Genomic DNA, 16,897 nt, shown 5'->3' with positions numbered 1-16,897 from the left:
TCTGTAGACCAGGCTGGCCTCGAACTCAGAAATCCACCTGCCTCTGCCTCCTAAGTGCTGGGAAGTGCCCGGCCAAAGTCATTCTTTACCAGAATTTTAACGACTTTCTTGGGAAAAGTCACTTCATGAATATCAGTTCCTCTCAGGACATAAAATAATACATACTGATAACTGATAACTAATGTGCTTATCAAATGCTAACCCTTTTTTAAGGTGGACTGTTGATGTTTGAGCCAGCATTTTTTGTTTTTTGTGGTTTTTTTTTTTTTTTTTTTTTTTAAGATGGATTCTCATTATATAGCTGTGACTGGGCAGCCTGGAATGAGCTATGTAGTAAAAGCTGGCCTTAGACTCCAAGATCTGCATGCTTCAGCCTCGTGAGTGCTTAGTTTTGTAGGTGTGTGTGGTCAGCTTAAAGTTAGACACAGCAGCACGTGTGGTTCCAGCACCTAGAAGGTGGAAGCCGAAGAACATGGCTACACTGAGCTACACAGCATGACCCCGGACTGAGTATATGGCTTTAAAAATAAACAACACTCCAAAGGTTTGGGATATAGCTCAACAATAGAACTACTTTTCAAAAAAATATGGATGCCTGTATATATATAATGTCTGTCCAGATGCCCTCAGGGGCCAGAAGAGGGCACCAAGTCTCCTGGAGCTAGCTTTACAGGAGGCAGAGAGCTGTTGGGTGTGGGAACTGAACCCACATCCTCTGGAACAGCAGCAGTATATGCTGTTAGCCACTGAGTTTTACCATAGAGCGGCTGGAGTTTTACCACTCTGGCGGCTCCGTGGTAAAACGATTGTCTACCACGTACAAGGCCCTGGGTTTGAGCCTCAGTACCATGATAGCAGTTTAGACTGGCTTTCCCCTGATTCCCCAATCTGAAAACATTTGCAATATAGCTCTTTTTTTTTGTTTTGTTTTGTTTTTTTTCGAGACAGGGTTTCTCTGTATAGCCCTGGCTGTCCTGGAACTCACTTTGTAGACCAGGCTGGCCTCGAACTCAGAAATCCGCCTGCCTCTGCCTCCCGAGTGCTAGGATTAAAGGTGTGCGCCACCATGCCCGGCTGCAATATAGCTCTTTTAATGGCTTGCCTAGAACAGTTTATCTATAGTAGCCATCTAACAGAACAATTTTAAATGAGTTTTTCTCAGTGGGAGCTGTCTCCCCACCTAATGGCAGGCTTGCGTTTGGATCTCCTTCACCTTGTTCCACCTTGGGATCAATTTGTGTACATTGCTTTGCTATGTGTTTAGTGGGTTTCCTTCTGTGAGGCACAGGCTAGCCTGGAACTTGAGAGATACTCCTGCCTCCCTCTTTCCAGTGCTGACATTGCAGGTGTGTGCCACCATGCCTGCCTAGTCCAGTACAGTTTTCTTGCTATTGTTGTGTTTGTTTGGTTGGTTGGTTTTTAGCATCTTTACCATCTTAGAATCTAGTTGAGGGTACATTGAGATCTTGTCCAATCTCCAAGTTAGCTGCTCTCAGCTGAGTGCCTTGAGAAAGTCACCCTGGACCTTCTTTACCTCGCCAGTGCAAGGTGCACAGTGCTAGTTGCTGTAGACTTCAAGGGGTTGCCGTGAGAAGCCATCAGAGTAGAAATGTTGCTCAGTTTGGTGGAACACCCCTGTAATCCCAGCACTTTTTCGGCAGAGGCAGGACAATCTGGGGCCAGGCTAGGCTATGTGAAGACCCTGAGCAGGGGTTAGAGAGATGGCTCAGCAGTTAAGAGCAGTGGTTTTTTGCAGAGGGCCTGGATTTGGTTCCCAGCACCATGATGGCTCACAATCATCTGTAACTCTAGTGCCAGGAGGATCTGACCCCTTCTTCAGACCTCCACAGGCACCACTGTGGAGTGTGCATGTGGTGCACAGATACACATTTAGAAAAAATACGTAAAAAAGAAAAAGAAAAGAAAAGAAAAGAAAAATACGTATATGCATAAGATCTAAAAGGGGGGAACATGTCTGGGGGGAAAAAACAGTAAAAAAAAAATAGTGACAGTAAAAACTCTGAACCATTTGTGAGCTGCTGCACACTGTGGAGCCCTGGGAGGAGTGCTCTGTCGCTCTGTCGCTCTGTTGCTCTCGCCCTGTCACTCACAGTGGCCATCCATGCTTATTCAGCACTCACGAAGGTGTCCAGTGTTCACGTTCTAGTTCACTCACTGCCATCAAAAGCTTTGTAAGGTGAGAAGCTCCAAGACGTACAAGCTAAGAACTCACCAAGGTACCAGATGGTGGTGACTCACACGCCTTTAATCCCAGCCCTTAGCAGGCCCAGGCAGGAGGATCTCTGAGTTTCAGGCTAGCCTGGTCTATAGAGTGAATTCCAGAGAAACCCTGTCTCAAAAAACAAAAAAGAAAAAGACAAAAACCAAAACCATTCACCAATGGCTCAGCCAGCAAAGGCAGTTGACCCCCTAAACCTCATGTCCTGTGTTCCAGCTCCAGGACCCTAGAGGTAAGACAGACTCCTACAAGTTGTCTGCTGACCTCCACACGTGTGCTGTGACAGTTCCCTGAACTCTTCCCCCAAATGTGGGTTTATTTTTCTTTTTATTTGGTTTGGTTTTTGTTCTTGAGACATGGTTTATCTCTGTAGCCCTGGCTGTCCTGGAACTCACTGTAGACCAGGCTGGCCTTGAACTCGGAGATCTGCTGCCTCAGCCACCCAAAAGCTGGTACTAAAGAAGTGAGCCACTCTGCCCAGCTCAAATAATACTTTTTTAATGTGAAATAAAGGAGGTCGGGAGTTCCCCCAGTTGAGTACAAGTTATAAACTGATTTGAACTCGGGGGAGTCTGGCATTTTCAGCTTCTGATACCACCTCTCCTTTCTCCCGTTTCTGCTTAATAACATTGAGTTAGGGGTTGCATTTTGTGGATTCAACAGGATTTTAAAAAGCAAAACAAAAACAAACAAAACAACATGATCTCAAGTGGCCCAGATTGGCCTTAACCGACCTGTATAAGCCAAGGCTGTCTTTGAATGCCAAATCCTCCTGCAGCCACTTGCAGGTGTCCTGGGGTTACAGGAATATGCTGCCACAGCCTACCCAGCTCAAAGACTTGGGTTGTCAGCTGCGGGCTGAAAGAGGAAGGAGAATTCAGCTGCCTGGAAAGATGAGGACCACCTCTGGATTCTGGGGTAGAGAAAAGGGAAGGCTTCATGGGATTAGAGGGTGATGAGTCTGTGGCCATTCAGGTAGGACCACCTGTGGGACAGTGACTGAAACGGAGGGCTCTCTTGATGGTAAAAGGGCATCACAGGCCAGGACGACAGGGGGAGTGTGCTCATGGGATGTTTACTGTTTTCATCTGTGAAACAGTAACTTCTAAGGTATGAGAAACTGCAGCCAACTTGTGAGTTGACTCTCTTCTTGCCACCTACACCGGGGAGATGAGCGCTGAGGCACAGCGGGCACAGCTATCTTCCTCCCCGTCCCTGGGGCCGGTAAACACACAGGGCTACGATAGGGTATGAGGTAGACACTGACCCCCAGTGGTAGCTTTGTAGAAGTGCAGTTGGACCTTCAACTGGAGCAAAGGGACTGGTTCCCGCCCAATAACTGGTTCCCGATAATCCTGGAGTTGCAGAGTGGGGGGAGCCTTGCAAGGGCCACCCGGACAGAAGTGGGAGCTTTTCAAGAAGGGAGCCACAGAGGATAGGCTCAGAGTCAGACTGGGCTGAAATGGAGGCGCTGACATTGGACCTAAACTTACTCTGGTTCTGGCTTAGGGGAGAATGCCTTCAAAGATTTATAGGGAGAGCTCCGTTTGATAGCATCCTAAGCTGTAATGCATCATCTAGTAGAAGTGAGTGCTCGTTGCAATGCCATGGTAACAGTGTTAACTCCGAGGGCCCTTGTCTTGTGGTTTGCAGGCTCTGAAGGCCTCTCCACCCCCACTCTCTGCCCCACACCACACCAGGAAGGGCGAGACTTCAGCGTTGCTTCAAGGCGTTGGGAGATGATGCCATGAGGGCTGATATTTCCCTCCTATCCTGCTATCCTGGGCTTCTCCCCAAGGAGGGGTCAGGCTTTGGCATATTAGGATGAGTCTGTAGCCTGAAGAGGGGGAAAACACAGCCCCCCACCCCCAGGAGCTTTAGTTGTCAGAGTCCCAGAGGTAGCCTCAGTAAGTTCCCTTCCTGGAGGGTCATAAAAGGGCCAGTGGCCTTCTTCCTGCTTCTGTGGTGAGACCTAATCCTCCCTTCCTCGGGGCCTCAGTTTCACTGCCTGTGGCCTGTGGGAAGAGAGTGCTTCCCGCCTCACGGTCTCCATGACAACCGCAATCGATGCTGATAGTGTCCTTCTGGCAGAAGAGGTCACTCTTCTTCTCTTCCCCTTGTGTTCTCACACCATCCTCTGTCAATCTATTAATGTAACCATAGACCCATGGCCTCCCTGTACAGCACACGCGTGCCTACCCAACCTCGGATCCCAACCCAGAAACCTCCTAAGACACACAGCTCACCCCACACTCCCAAATCCCCACACAGATTCACACACACACACACACACACACATATATATATATTTCATAGACACCCAAGCCAATCAGACTCCCAAACACACCTCTGTGACACGCACACCATCACACACAAACACAGACGCCCTTAAAAGGTGATGTACACACTATAAAACACCCAGAACTCCTAATGCATTCTTACCCAGATATCTATTACTTTCCTGGGTACAGTTCATAGTTTCGTCCAAACGCATCCTGCATCCTGCCTGCCTTTTAAAGCTCAGCCCCTCACTGTCCCGTCCCTGTGTCACAGAGTGCCTTGGGAAGCTCTCCACAACAGGAGCAGGTCACTCTTCTAAGCCCACCTTCCTCACACCAAGAGAGCCTGTGGAGGAAATGCTGGTCCAGAGACTGAGGTGGCCTGAAGAGGAGGAAAAAGGCGGAGGCTGTGGCTGGGAGGTGTGTGGGGCAGAGGCGGGGAGAGAGGGGAAGGGAGGAGACCCGGGGCGGGAGACAGGGAGGGAGGCTGCAGGGCAGTCTTACTCAGCCTTACTCAAGCAGGGGAGTCTGAGGGGGAAGTGGTGTGGAGCAGTGTGTCCTGTCTGAGCATCAGTAGGTGGGGGCCATGCCCCAGGACTGCCATGACCCTGGAAGGGCTGGAAATGGTGGCTGTACTTGTGGTCTTGGTTCTTTTTGTCAAGGTTCTGGAACAGTTTGGCCTCTTTGAGCCTGTCTCCTTGGAAGGTAACCCAGGTAGCTGGGCATATCTGAGTTACTGTTTGGGGACTGGGTTGTGCTATCTTCATGCCCGGGTGCAGAGTGCACAGGTGAGTGAGAGAGAGAGGCGCCGAGGAAAAAGGACAAGTGGGGATGCTGGGAACAGGATTCGGATTCGCGGGAGATGACAAAGGGAAGAGAGGTTGGCATGTGGGAGACACGGGGGGGGGGGGGACAGTAGAGAGAGTGAGAAGAACCTGGGCACACCAGGAGCCATCTGGCAAACAGTGTCTAGTATAAAGAAGGAAACAAGAGAACACACTAGGATACGTCTCTTTTGGAGCCAGGGTCCCACTGTGACTCTCAGGATGTGTGACACCAGGGGTCTGGGTACTGACAGGTTTTCAGGAAGCGGCGGGGGTAAATTATTCACTGTGTGGGGTGTCCCTCTGTGTTCATGTGTAAGAGGAGACAGGGTGTAAGTTTGTGTATGTGACAGAGATACGACTGCACGTGTAGAAGTGACAAGACTGTGGCTTTGTGAGATAGTGGATGCTACTGTTTTAGGGCTGGTCAGGATGGTATGGCTCAGCTTCTTTGGGTAGTAGGTTGAATGTGTAACTGTTCCCAGTGTTCCCAGAGGATATATAGCCCCAGACTGGGGCATAAGGTGGGAGTGGATTCGGGGGCACAAGAGTGGGAGCATTGTGACAATCTGTGGCTCTGTCCAGACTTGGGATCAAGAGTGGATCAGATCTTAGCCTGGCTATCTAGAGCCCTTCGCCTCCCAAATTCCTTGAAGTAAGCGAAGAGTGGTCTCTAGGGCTTCCATCTGTCCTGTCCCATGTCAGCTATAGCATTGCCAGCGCACAGGGAACCACTCACGTTCCACCTGCCCAGAGTTTCGGCCTCCCCTTCTTCTTCACAGCAAGAATCTGTGGCACACTGTCACTCAGTGACATTAGAGACAGGCAAGGGAAGGGGGTGAGGAGGCTGTAGGATAGACACCTGGCAGAACTGGAAAGATGTTAAGGAAGCTAGAGACAAGGGGGAAGGTCTAGGGATTGCCTGTTCTGGGGCTCAGTAAGAGCACCTTCCGTCCTCTCGCCAGTTATTGAGGTAGAAACAAGGAGTCAGACTCAGATCAACTGAGGAGCTGGGCTGAGCTGCTCATTACAGGTGAAGTCGTTTGCCTCTAATTCACATCCCCTTTAGACTGTGATGGTGAGCAAGGGGCCGTCTGGAAAACCCCATTATCACAGAATATGTGAGAGAGGAGACACATGAGGCTTAGGAGCGTGCAAGCAGGTGACATGGGGAGCAAGGGAGGTGGGGGCCCAGGAGAGCCACCCACCACCTGGGTGGCTGACACCACCACCAGAGGCCCTGGGTATATATAATCCAGCTTTGGGAAACCGGAGTCCAGGCTAATGGAAGCCTGGGCCAAGGGCCAGGCCACCATCGATCCCTGCCTGGCCCATCAATTCCCCCACTACCTTTCAGTAACTCCTGGGTGAGATGGGATGGGTTGGAGGGGAGAAGGCTATAACCTTATACAGTCGCCCCCTTGGAGCAAGGGCTGGGCTTCTGGGTAGAGCCTGGCTTGGCAGGACAGTGTGGCATAGAGAGCTGTGACAGAAGACCAATGTAACTGAAGGACATTGGACCCCACTAGGAATGACATAACCCTAGTCAGGGTACCAACTCCAGCGGATCTGTAGTAGTAGGTGACTGCGACTGAGAGACACATGTAATAGTGTTAGGGGTCTCCCGGGGCTCAGCTACAGTGATAGACACATGTAGAAATGAGGAGGATGGGGCTGGAGAGATGGCTCAGCGGTTAAGAGCACTGACTGCTCTTCTGAAGGTTCTGAGTTCAAATTCCAGCAACCACATGATGGCTCACAACCATCTGTAATGAGATCTGACACCCTCTACTGGTATCTAAAGACATCTATAGAGTGTATATATATATATATATATATATATATATATATAAAATAAGTAAATAAATCTTTTTTTTAAAAAAAAGAAAGAAATGAGGAGGATACAACCAGTGGGCTAGCCTGGAACCCCTGATCCTCCTGCCTCCAATTCCCATGTGCTAGAATTATAAGCAAGGACTATCACACCCAGCTGTCTAAGAGCTGTCACTATGTAAAAGTTTGCTGTGCCGCCGGGCAGTGGTGGCTCACGCCTTTAATCCCAGCACTTGGGAAGCAGAGGCAGGTGGATTTCTGAGTTCGAGGCCAACCTGGTCTACAGAGTGAGTTCCAGGACAGCCAGGGCTACTCAGAGAAACCCTGCCTTGAAAAAACAACAACAACAAAACAAAAACAAACAAAAAGTTTGCTGTGTCACCTTTAAAGAGCTGTTCATACACTGAAGTTCCTACCTCGCTTCTCCGAAGGAAGATTGAGGGTGCTATGGAGTGGGGCATTTCAAGAGGGACAGGTAGATGTGCCAGGACAAATTAAGCCTTTTTTGTTTTTGTTTTTTTGGTTTTTTCGAGACATGGTTTCTCTGTGTAGCCCTGGCTGTCCTGGAACTCACTTTGTGGACCAGACTGGCCTCGAACTCAGAAATCTGCCTGCCTCTGCCTCCCAAGTGCTGGGATCAAAGGCGTGCGCCGCCACCGCCACCACCCGGCTCAAATTAAGCCTTTGTGGATGAAGGACAGTCATAGCGTGTGGGTGCTATGTATGTGGTAACTGCATTCGTTACTTTTCTCATTGCTGTGGCAAACGGAAGGTAAGAGAAGAAGGGTTTCTATTGGCTCATAGTTTCAATGTACTTAGTCTACCAGAGTGGGGAGAGCAGAATAGCGATCTGTCTTTAGCTGTGGCCGCAGGACCCTGAAGCAGCTGGACACAGCATCCCCAGTCAGAAAACAGAAAACCAAATGTTGCTGCTCAGCCCCGAATCTCTCATATTTAAAGGTGTATTCAATCTGTGCTCCGAGCCCAGGTGGTACTGCTGCTCACATTCATGATGGGGATTCCTGCCTCTGTGAAAGCCATCTAGAAACATCTTCAGAGACTGTCTCTGTTCCTGTGCTGTGAGGAGAGAGTGTGTGAAGAGAAAGCATTTAATTGGGGGACTTGCTTCATTTTCAAGGGTTAGGGCCATGATCATCTTGCATCTTGGTGGGAAGCAGGCAGGCATGGCGCTGGGGCGTAGTAGCTGAGAGCTTTACATCCTGATCCACAGGCAGCAGGCATGGGGCGGGGAGAAGAGGGAGGGTGTGTGTGTGTGTGTGTGTGTGTGTGAGAGAGAGAGAGAGAGAGAGAGAGAGACACCACCCTCAGTGACACACTTCCTCCAACATGGCCACATGTCCTAATCCTTCCCAAACAGTTCCACTAACTGGGGCCCAAGTATTCAAAGGTAGTAACCTCTGGGGACCATTCTCATTCACACTATCACAGACACACATAGAGGTGTGTCTCCCTAGGTGAGTCTAAACCTAGTCATCACAGGTCTATTCTTTGTCTGTCCAAGCCAGCTCAGTCTGTCAACAGGTTCTCCAGCACTGGAGAAAAAAAGACAGTCAAGACAACATTGCGGCAGGACTCCAGTCAATTCTGAAACTGAAGGCAGGTTTAATTTTTTTTTCCAATCCACTTTTATACCATTTTAATTACATGCAGGTATTAAGGACAGTACAATGAGGAATCAAGCAAGACAGTAAACACAAAGCCCCATGATAATGTTTCTAAGGGTGATTAAGATATCTGAGCCAACTTCTTTGTTCTATCCGAAAATCAGATCCTTACTTCCTTGTCCTTGGCCAATGTCAGGTCCCTGCCTGAACTTTCTTCTTTGTCATGCTGTAATGTCAGATTCCTGCCAAGCGGTACCCCACATTTGTCAACTTTTCTTTCCTTTTTTCTTTTCTTTTCTTTTCTTTCCTGTTTTTTTTTTTTTTTTTTTTTTTTTTTTTCCAAGACAGGGTTTCTCTGTGTAGCCCTGGCTGTCCTGAAACTCACTCTGTAGACCAGGCTGGCCTCAAACTCAGAAATCTGCCTGCCTCTGCCTCCCGAGTGCTGGGATCAAAGGCGTGCGCCACCACTGCCCGGCCTTGTCAACTCTTCTATCTCTGGTCTTCAAAGGCTCTTGGTTACCTCATAGTGCAAATGTGTTTAGTTCATCTGTATGAGCACACATGCAGGCACGCACGAAATTTCTTTAAGCGTGTGTATGTATACGTATGCCATGATGTGAAGGTCAGAGGTCACCTTTCAGGAGTCCATTCTCACTCTCTGTTGAGTGAGGGTTTCTCTGGTTTCTGCTACTGCTTTGTTGTACACTCCAGGCGAGCAGGCCTGTGAGCTGCCCAGGGATTATCCTGCCTGGGCCTCCCGTCTCCCCATAGGAGCATTTGGGTTACAGATGTGTGCCACTACCTCCCACATTTTACCTGGGAGCTAGAGGCTGAACTCAGGTCAACAGGCTTGGGTGGCTAAGCTTTTACCTAGTGAGCTTTTCCTTGGCGCAAGATTTCCTAGAATGTTAACAGTTCTAAATTTGTTCAAAATCCCAAAGTCTCTTTTGAGACTCGGGGCAATCTCTTAGCTGTAAAGTAAAAAGAAGTGATGGGGTTCCAGTACGGAATGGTACAGAGCAACTCTTCTCATCTGAAAAGAGGGGTGGGGGTGGGCCCAGGACAGGCTGGGCCAAAGCAAGACTTAAGCCTAGCAGTTAGGCAAACAGGAAGTTCTGCAGTGCTGCGTTTGGTTTTGGGGGTCTTGCTGGCATCCACTGGGCAAGTCTTGGGTAGTCCCTTTCTGTGTTACTTGCAGTATCTTGTGGACCTTCTCTATTAAATGCCTGCAGCTTCCCATAGCTCTGGCTTCTCCAACGTGCTGAGGGCTCCAATGCAGCTTAGGTTTCAGCTTCAGAGTTTCATGTAATATATTCTCAATGTCAGGTACTCTTCCACTAAGCTATGTCATGAGCCCCACTGTCTGCATTTCTGTTGGCACGCTTGTCTGCCACAGTCTCACTAAAATGGCCCGGTAAGCCCTACTTAGGTCTTTTCTATCCCATGGCTTCTCTCATAAACTGGTTCTAAAGGCCTACAAACCACCCTGGTTTATGGTAACAACCCCACTCCTGGGACCAGTTTTCTGTATTAGTCGCTTCTTACTGGTGAAATGACCGGCAGACAGTTGTAGCTGCCACGTGTCATGTCAGGAAGGTGCAGTAGTTGAGGGTCACAGTAAGCTGTCACAGTCAGGAAACACACATTATTGCTGGTCTCAGCCCACCTTCTCTTCTGTCCCCTTTTTATTCATGAGATGGATCCCAGCCCATGGGATGATGCCACCCACATTCAGGGTGGGTCTTTCCTCTTCTATCAAGTGTCCAGAGGTGTGTCTCCTAGGAGATTCTTTTTGTTGTTGTTGTTATTTCAAGACAAGGTTTCTCTGTGTAGCCCTGGCTGTCCTGAAACTCACTCTGCAGACCAGGCTGGCCTTGAACTCCCAGAGATCCACCTGCCTCTGCCTCCTGAGTGCTGGGATTAAAGGCATGCACTGCCAGTATCCTGCTCTCTGGATGGTTCTAAGTCCGATCAAACTAACAATAGATATTAACCTTCAAAGAGATCTAGGTCAGAATGTCATAGATGAGTCCTAATAACCGTGGTCATTATGTCTTGAGATCCCTCATACATAGCGGTATGATGCTTGAGAGTCCTGTATATTGTATGTGGTTTGATCATGCTGTGCACGAGATAGGTGGTCTATATGGCTCTCTGTATGTGTGATCATGTTTTACTTTGGTCATATTTGTGTATATTAGAGTATTGGGTAAAACTTTGTGGTTGGAACAATGCTTAGGCCATCAAGTGTTATTGTCCTTTCTATGTCACCTGCCATTGTAAATGGTTACTGTGCTGCACGTGTGTGTGTGTGTGTGTGTGTGTGTGTGTGAGAGAGAGAGAGAGAGAGAGAGAGAGAGAGAGAGAGAATCCCTATTCAGACAATCCCTTAGACATTACCCCGAGTGGAGTTAGCCATTAGCAGACACTGAGGCTGCCACACTCTTGCCTGCCATATGTCTCTTTATACAGCACGACCAAGCCTGGCCCCAGTTGACTTTCCATGCCTATAAGACCCAATAGGCAACCCGGCCCCAACTGTCCTGCCCGTCCACACATCCCTCATTCATTTCCTATCCCCATCTCAGCCAGTGTTGACTTGTGATTGGTGGGGGAGCAGCCAGGCAAACGGAGACTGGAGGGGCAGTGGGAGTTAACGTGCCTTCCTGGGCTCTTCTCTCTTCCCAGGCCACCCTCCAGGGCCCAGTAAAAAAGCCCTGAAGCAGCGTTTCCTCAAGCTGCTGCCGTGCTGCGGGCCTCAAGCCCTGCCCTCAGTCAGTGAAAGCAAGTGTCTCGCCTATGCTTCCGGGGGGTCGTGTGTGCGTGCGTGCGTGCGTGGGTGGGTGCGTGAAGTGTGGTGGGATTGGGAACTGGCTAGGTCCGAATGTGAAGGGTGTAGCTACAAACTGAAATGTATAGTCAGATCGTGCATGCTTGTGAGCATCCCTAGCCTGCAAAATGGTAAGCCAGGGCTAGTGTGTTAGGCCTAAAGTCTGAGCCCGCATCAGCACGGCCATGGCTGTGATGGGGGTGGCTTAGCTAGTGAGGTTGGGTCTGCAGTTCTGTGGCCTCCCTGTTTTTAGACCTTGGAATGTATGTCACCTGTATGCCTTAACAGGTGACAGGTGTAGATGTCAGGCTATTGAGGTTTTCCTGTGCTAGCCTGATCTTCAACTGATTGGCTCCCAATTGAGTAGTGACCTCCTTTTGTCTATAGCTTCCATTTCTTCCGCTGAGCCTTGCCCAGCTTATAAAAGCATACTGAATTTTGTAAGCAATAAAGGCCCAGTAGCAGCTATTTGAGCACTTAAAGTTGCGTCACTCGGATGGTGCCACCACGGAGAGTTAATTTGGACAAGAAGGGGGGAATCCATTTCATCATGAGTGTCTGTGTGCATTGTGGTGTGCTTTTGATGTGGGTCTGGGGTTCGTGTGTTGAAACACTCAAGTCTGTGAGATTTCCTGTGAGTGTGGGGCCAGGGGAGTGTCTGCAGTTGGTCTGCTCTTCTGCCGCTTCTCGGTGACAATTCGCTCCCTTCAGCATTAGCTGCCCCAGCCTCCCTCCGCCCCCACAGACCCCGCCCGCTGGACCCAGGTGACTTACTCTCCTGGTTGGGGCGGGTTGGGGGTACTTGCTTGGGGGGGATGGACGTTGGGAGCTAGGGTGGGACTGAGGGTGGAGTTGGGATTGGGGTCTGAATGATGATTGGCTGGAGCTGGGCGGGGCATGGCTCGGGCATGGCTGGGATGGGCGGGGTTTGTTTGGGATCGGGTTGGGTTGTGGGCCCTTCAGAATTGGGGTTGGGAAGCACTAAGTTGGTACAAAAATGGTTCAAACCTTCTGGCGTGCCTGGGTCCCATTCTGTCCTCTTACTGAGAAGATGCAACAAGGGATTGTCCCCCACCAGGGGTCAGGGGCCAGTGCTGAGTCCGGAGCCAGGCATAGTCTTAGCCCCAACTGACCTGGAAGCTGACCAGTGTCTTTTTTTTTCTTCGACGTTCTTAGCTAGAAGTCTGGCAAACTGTTCTCTCTCTCTCTCTCTCTCTCTCTCTCTCTCTCTCTCTCTCTCGGGTGTGGAAGATGGGACAGGGAGAAGGGGGTGGGGGTGGGTGGAGGACATGCGTTAGTTACTTTGCAGATTGCCCAAGTGATCTCAGGGGCCTGTCTTGAAGCAAAGCTATCCCCCTACCACTCCCCGCAGACAGCGTGGAGGATGAGTTTGAACTATCCACGGTGTGCCACCGGCCTGAGGGTCTGGAACAACTCCAGGAACAAACCAAGTTCACACGCAGAGAGTTGCAGGTCCTGTACCGAGGCTTCAAGAACGTGAGTGGAGGGCGGAGCTGACTGGGCAAGGGCTGCCCTGCAAGTTTACCTGCTTTCAAGAGGGAGATGGGTGGGGCCTGGAGACCCAACATCTAACCTGAGGTTGGGGGGGGGGGGGCCCTGGGATTGGCAAGCTGGGCTTCTAATGGTTTAGTCCGTGTTTATTTGTACACACGGGGAAGAGGTCTGTTTGCCAGTCCTTACCAGAACTCTGTGGTAAGTTCCACAGAAGCAAGGTGATTTTTTTCCCCCTCCTTATGGGAGGCTGAGGGTGGTGATGGGGAAGGGAGTAGGGTTCGTGTGTCTGCTCAGCCTGGTTGTCCCCACCCAGGAATGTCCCAGTGGAATTGTCAACGAGGAGAACTTCAAGCAAATTTATTCTCAGTTCTTTCCCCAAGGAGGTGAGGAGACAGACACCCAAGGGGGCGACAGCTGCCCACCCCTAGGCTGGAGGGGTGGGGAGGTGGGAGGAGGGTTCTGGAGGTATGGGGGTGCTGAGAGACTGAAGGCTGAGAGAGCCGAGGAGAAGTGGGTACGCCTGCCTGAAGGCCATGTTCCTGTCCCACAGACTCCAGCAACTACGCTACTTTTCTCTTCAATGCCTTTGACACCAACCATGATGGCTCTGTCAGTTTTGAGGTGAGCCAGGAGAGATGATGGGCCAAACAAGCCTGTTTCCCTGGGCTTCCGGGGGGTGGGAGGAGGATGACCAAGATTTCCATGCCAAACCCAAAGAGTGGGTTGGCAAAGTTCCCTCCACCTCCTTTTTCCAGGACTTTGTGGCTGGTTTGTCGGTGATTCTTCGGGGAACCATAGATGATAGGCTGAACTGGGCCTTCAACTTATATGACCTCAACAAGGATGGCTGTATTACGAAGGAGGTGCAGGGCCACCGGGGTCAAGAGGGGTGGCGGGTGGGGGCGCTGGGTGGCGATGTGCAAAGGGATCTGATATCAGGTGTGAGTGAGGTCTGTCCTTGGCCCTTGGCCCTGAAATTTGGAGGCTAGAGGCTCTTAGGGAAAAACCTCATTTGGCTTAACAGGAAATGCTCGACATCATGAAGTCCATCTATGACATGATGGGCAAGTACACCTACCCTGCCCTCCGGGAGGAGGCCCCAAGGGAACATGTGGAAAGCTTCTTCCAGGTCAGGGTGCGCTGGTGGCCCTGGGGTGGACAGAAGGACACCAGGGCCCCGAAAGGCACTTACCTAAGTATCTCTCTCTCTCCTGCCCCCCCCCATTCTCCTGCCTGGCCACCTTCTTACAGAAGATGGACAGAAACAAGGACGGCGTGGTGACCATTGAGGAATTCATTGAGTCTTGTCAACAGGTATGGCTCCACTCTCTATACGTCTCTGTCCTGAACTAAAGTTCAGACCTAAATCCGTGAAACAGGAAAAGGCTCCCCTCAACTTCATGTCACACCCCACCTCCCAATCCTGTTCTCTCATGACCAGGGCAGATTTACCCCTTCTCCGCCTCACATCCCCCCTAGGTAAACTTCTTCTTAATTCCTGAATGTCCCCCTCTTCGACTAAACGTCTTTCTCTGTGTCTCTGACAAGCTTTTTCTTTCTCTTTCTCTCTCTCTCTCTCTGCCTGCCTCCCTCCTGCCATGACCCCAGGACGAGAACATCATGAGGTCCATGCAACTCTTTGATAATGTCATCTAGCTCCCCAGGGAGAGGGGTTAGTGTGTCCCGGGGTGACCATGCTGTAGCCCTAGTCCAGGTGAACCTAACCCTCCTCTCCCCCCGGGTCTGTCCTCATCCTACCTGTACCCTGGGGGCTGTAGGGATTCAACCTCCTGGCGCTTCAGTAGTCCAGGTCCCTGAGCTAAGTGGCGAGAGTAGGCAAGCTAAGTCTTTGGAGGGTGGGTGGGGGGCGCGCAGATTCCCAACCCCCGACGGCTCTCACCTCCTTCTCGACTGATACCCAGTGCCGAGGCTACCCCTGGTGTCGGGACCGACCGAGTGGTTCTCTGCCTCCCAGCCCACTCTAGAGACCACACTAGACGGAATGTCTCCTGCTATGGTGCTTTCCCCATCCCTGACCACAGATTTTCCTCTAAGACTCCCTTCTCAGAGAACATGCTTTGTCCCTGTCCCTGGCTGGCTTTTCAGCCTAGCCTTTGAGGGCCCTGTGGGAGGGGGGAATAAGAAAGCAGAAGAATCTTGGCCCTGAGCCAGTGGTTAGGTCCTAGGAGTCTGCTGGAGTGGAGACCAGAAAGCCTGGGCAGGCTATGAGAGCCCAGGTTGGCTGTCACCGCCAGGTTCCACAGGACTGCTGCTCAGGGTCAGCAGAGTATGCGTTTCTAGTCTTCCCAGAAGGCCTTATGTCCTTAGCAATGTCCCAGAAATTCACCATACACTCCTCAGTGTCTTAGGATCCAGATGTCTGGTCCATCCCTGAACCCTCTCCCTCCTCCTTGCTCCTATGGTGGGAGTGGTGGCCAGGGGACGATGAGTGAGCGGTGTCCTGGATGATGCCTGTCAAGGTCCCACCTACCCTCCGGCTGTCAGCCGTTCTGGTGACAGCTGTTTGATTCTCCATGACCCCTGTCTAGATGTAGAGGTGTGGAGTGAGTCTAGTGGCAGCCTTAGGGGAATGGGAAGAACAAGACAGGTACTCCATCTGAACCCAGTGTGGGGGCATCCATTCGAATCTTTGCCTGGCTCCCCACAATGCCCTAGGATCCTCTAGACCCCCCCTCCCCCACTCTTTAGTCTACCCAGAGATGCTCCAGAGCTCACCTAGAGGGCAGGGACCATAGGATCCAGGTCCAACCTGTCATCAGCATCCGGCCGTGCTGCTGCTGCTGCTTATTAATAAACCTGCTTGTCATTCAGCGCCCCTTCCCAGTCAGCCAGGGTCTGAGGGGAAGGCCCCCACTTCCCCGCCTCCTGTCAGACATTGTTGACTGCTTTGCATTTTGGGCTCTTCTACCTATTTTGTATAATAAGAAAGACACCAGATCCAATAAAACACATGGCTATGCACAGCTCGCTGTCTCTGTCTCTTTATCACCGTTACCCTACAATTGCTACGGTGACAGGCCTGCAGTCCTTTAAACTCTCAAGGAGCCAGGCAGAGTGGTGCATGTCTTTAATCCCAGCACTTGGGAGGCAGAGGCGGGCAGATTTCTGAGTTCGAGGCCAGCCTGGTCTACAAAGTGAGTTCCAGGGTAGCCAGGGCTATACAGAGAAACCCTGTCTCGAAAAAAAAAACAAAAACCAAACCAAAACAAAAAAACCCCCAAAACCCCTCAAAAAAAACCTCTCAAGGAAGTGCTTGTCTTTTCAAGTGTGACCGCGACTTGACACATGACCAGAACTCAGGTTGGAAATCAGCCCCTACAGGGATCTCCTCTCATGACTCGAGAGGACACAGGAAAGGTGGGATGCCGTCCGTCTAAAGGCTGTATGTGCTAAGCATGTTGTCTCCCCTCACCTTGCCATAAATGTATTTTATTCCCGTTCTGGAAAATGAAAATTTTGCCATTTCATTTCAACATGAATGTGAATTCTAAAAACAGAAGCAAATACTCACACATGATATATAATGCATATATGCATTTACATATTTTCAGAATTTAGCTTCATTGATGTCTGAACTTTTCTTATGTTTTCTCTCTTTCTCTCTCTCTCTCTCTGAGAAAATGTTTCCTAACCAAGGATGGCCTTCAATACTTTTTCTTAGAATTTGTTGTTATCGTTGTTAGCATACAAAATAATAGGGTTTCCTATGATATTTTCCTTCTTTTTTTTTT

At 50.2% G+C, this 16,897-nt stretch overlaps 1 protein-coding gene across 4 annotated transcripts in view; it reads left to right on the top strand.

Annotated features, from left to right (window-relative positions):
- The window catches only part of Kcnip2 (potassium voltage-gated channel interacting protein 2), a 23,526-nt gene extending 7,395 nt beyond the window's left edge, over positions 1–16,131 (top strand). For 2 of the 4 annotated variants that reach the window (XM_021151234.2, XM_021151232.2), the window contains exons 2-8: positions 13,003–13,127; positions 13,459–13,528; positions 13,696–13,766; positions 13,901–14,008; positions 14,170–14,274; positions 14,397–14,459; positions 14,754–16,131. In XM_021151234.2, coding sequence (XP_021006893.1) covers positions 13,003–13,127; positions 13,459–13,528; positions 13,696–13,766; positions 13,901–14,008; positions 14,170–14,274; positions 14,397–14,459; positions 14,754–14,801 — 590 coding nt within the window. In that variant the 3' untranslated portion in view covers positions 14,802–16,131. Of the gene's footprint in view, positions 1–11,488; positions 11,585–12,341; positions 12,396–13,002; positions 13,128–13,458; positions 13,529–13,695; positions 13,767–13,900; positions 14,009–14,169; positions 14,275–14,396; positions 14,460–14,753 lie in introns of all 4 variants that reach the window. The other 2 variants (XM_021151230.2, XM_021151231.2) reach the window with 2 other exon arrangements.
- Positions 16,132–16,897: the final 766 nt, after the last annotated feature.

Source organism: Mus caroli, chromosome 19, assembly GCF_900094665.2.
Source record: "Mus caroli chromosome 19, CAROLI_EIJ_v1.1, whole genome shotgun sequence".
NCBI lineage: Eukaryota > Metazoa > Chordata > Mammalia > Rodentia > Muridae > Mus > Mus caroli.
This window is presented reverse-complemented; position numbering and strand designations above follow the sequence as displayed.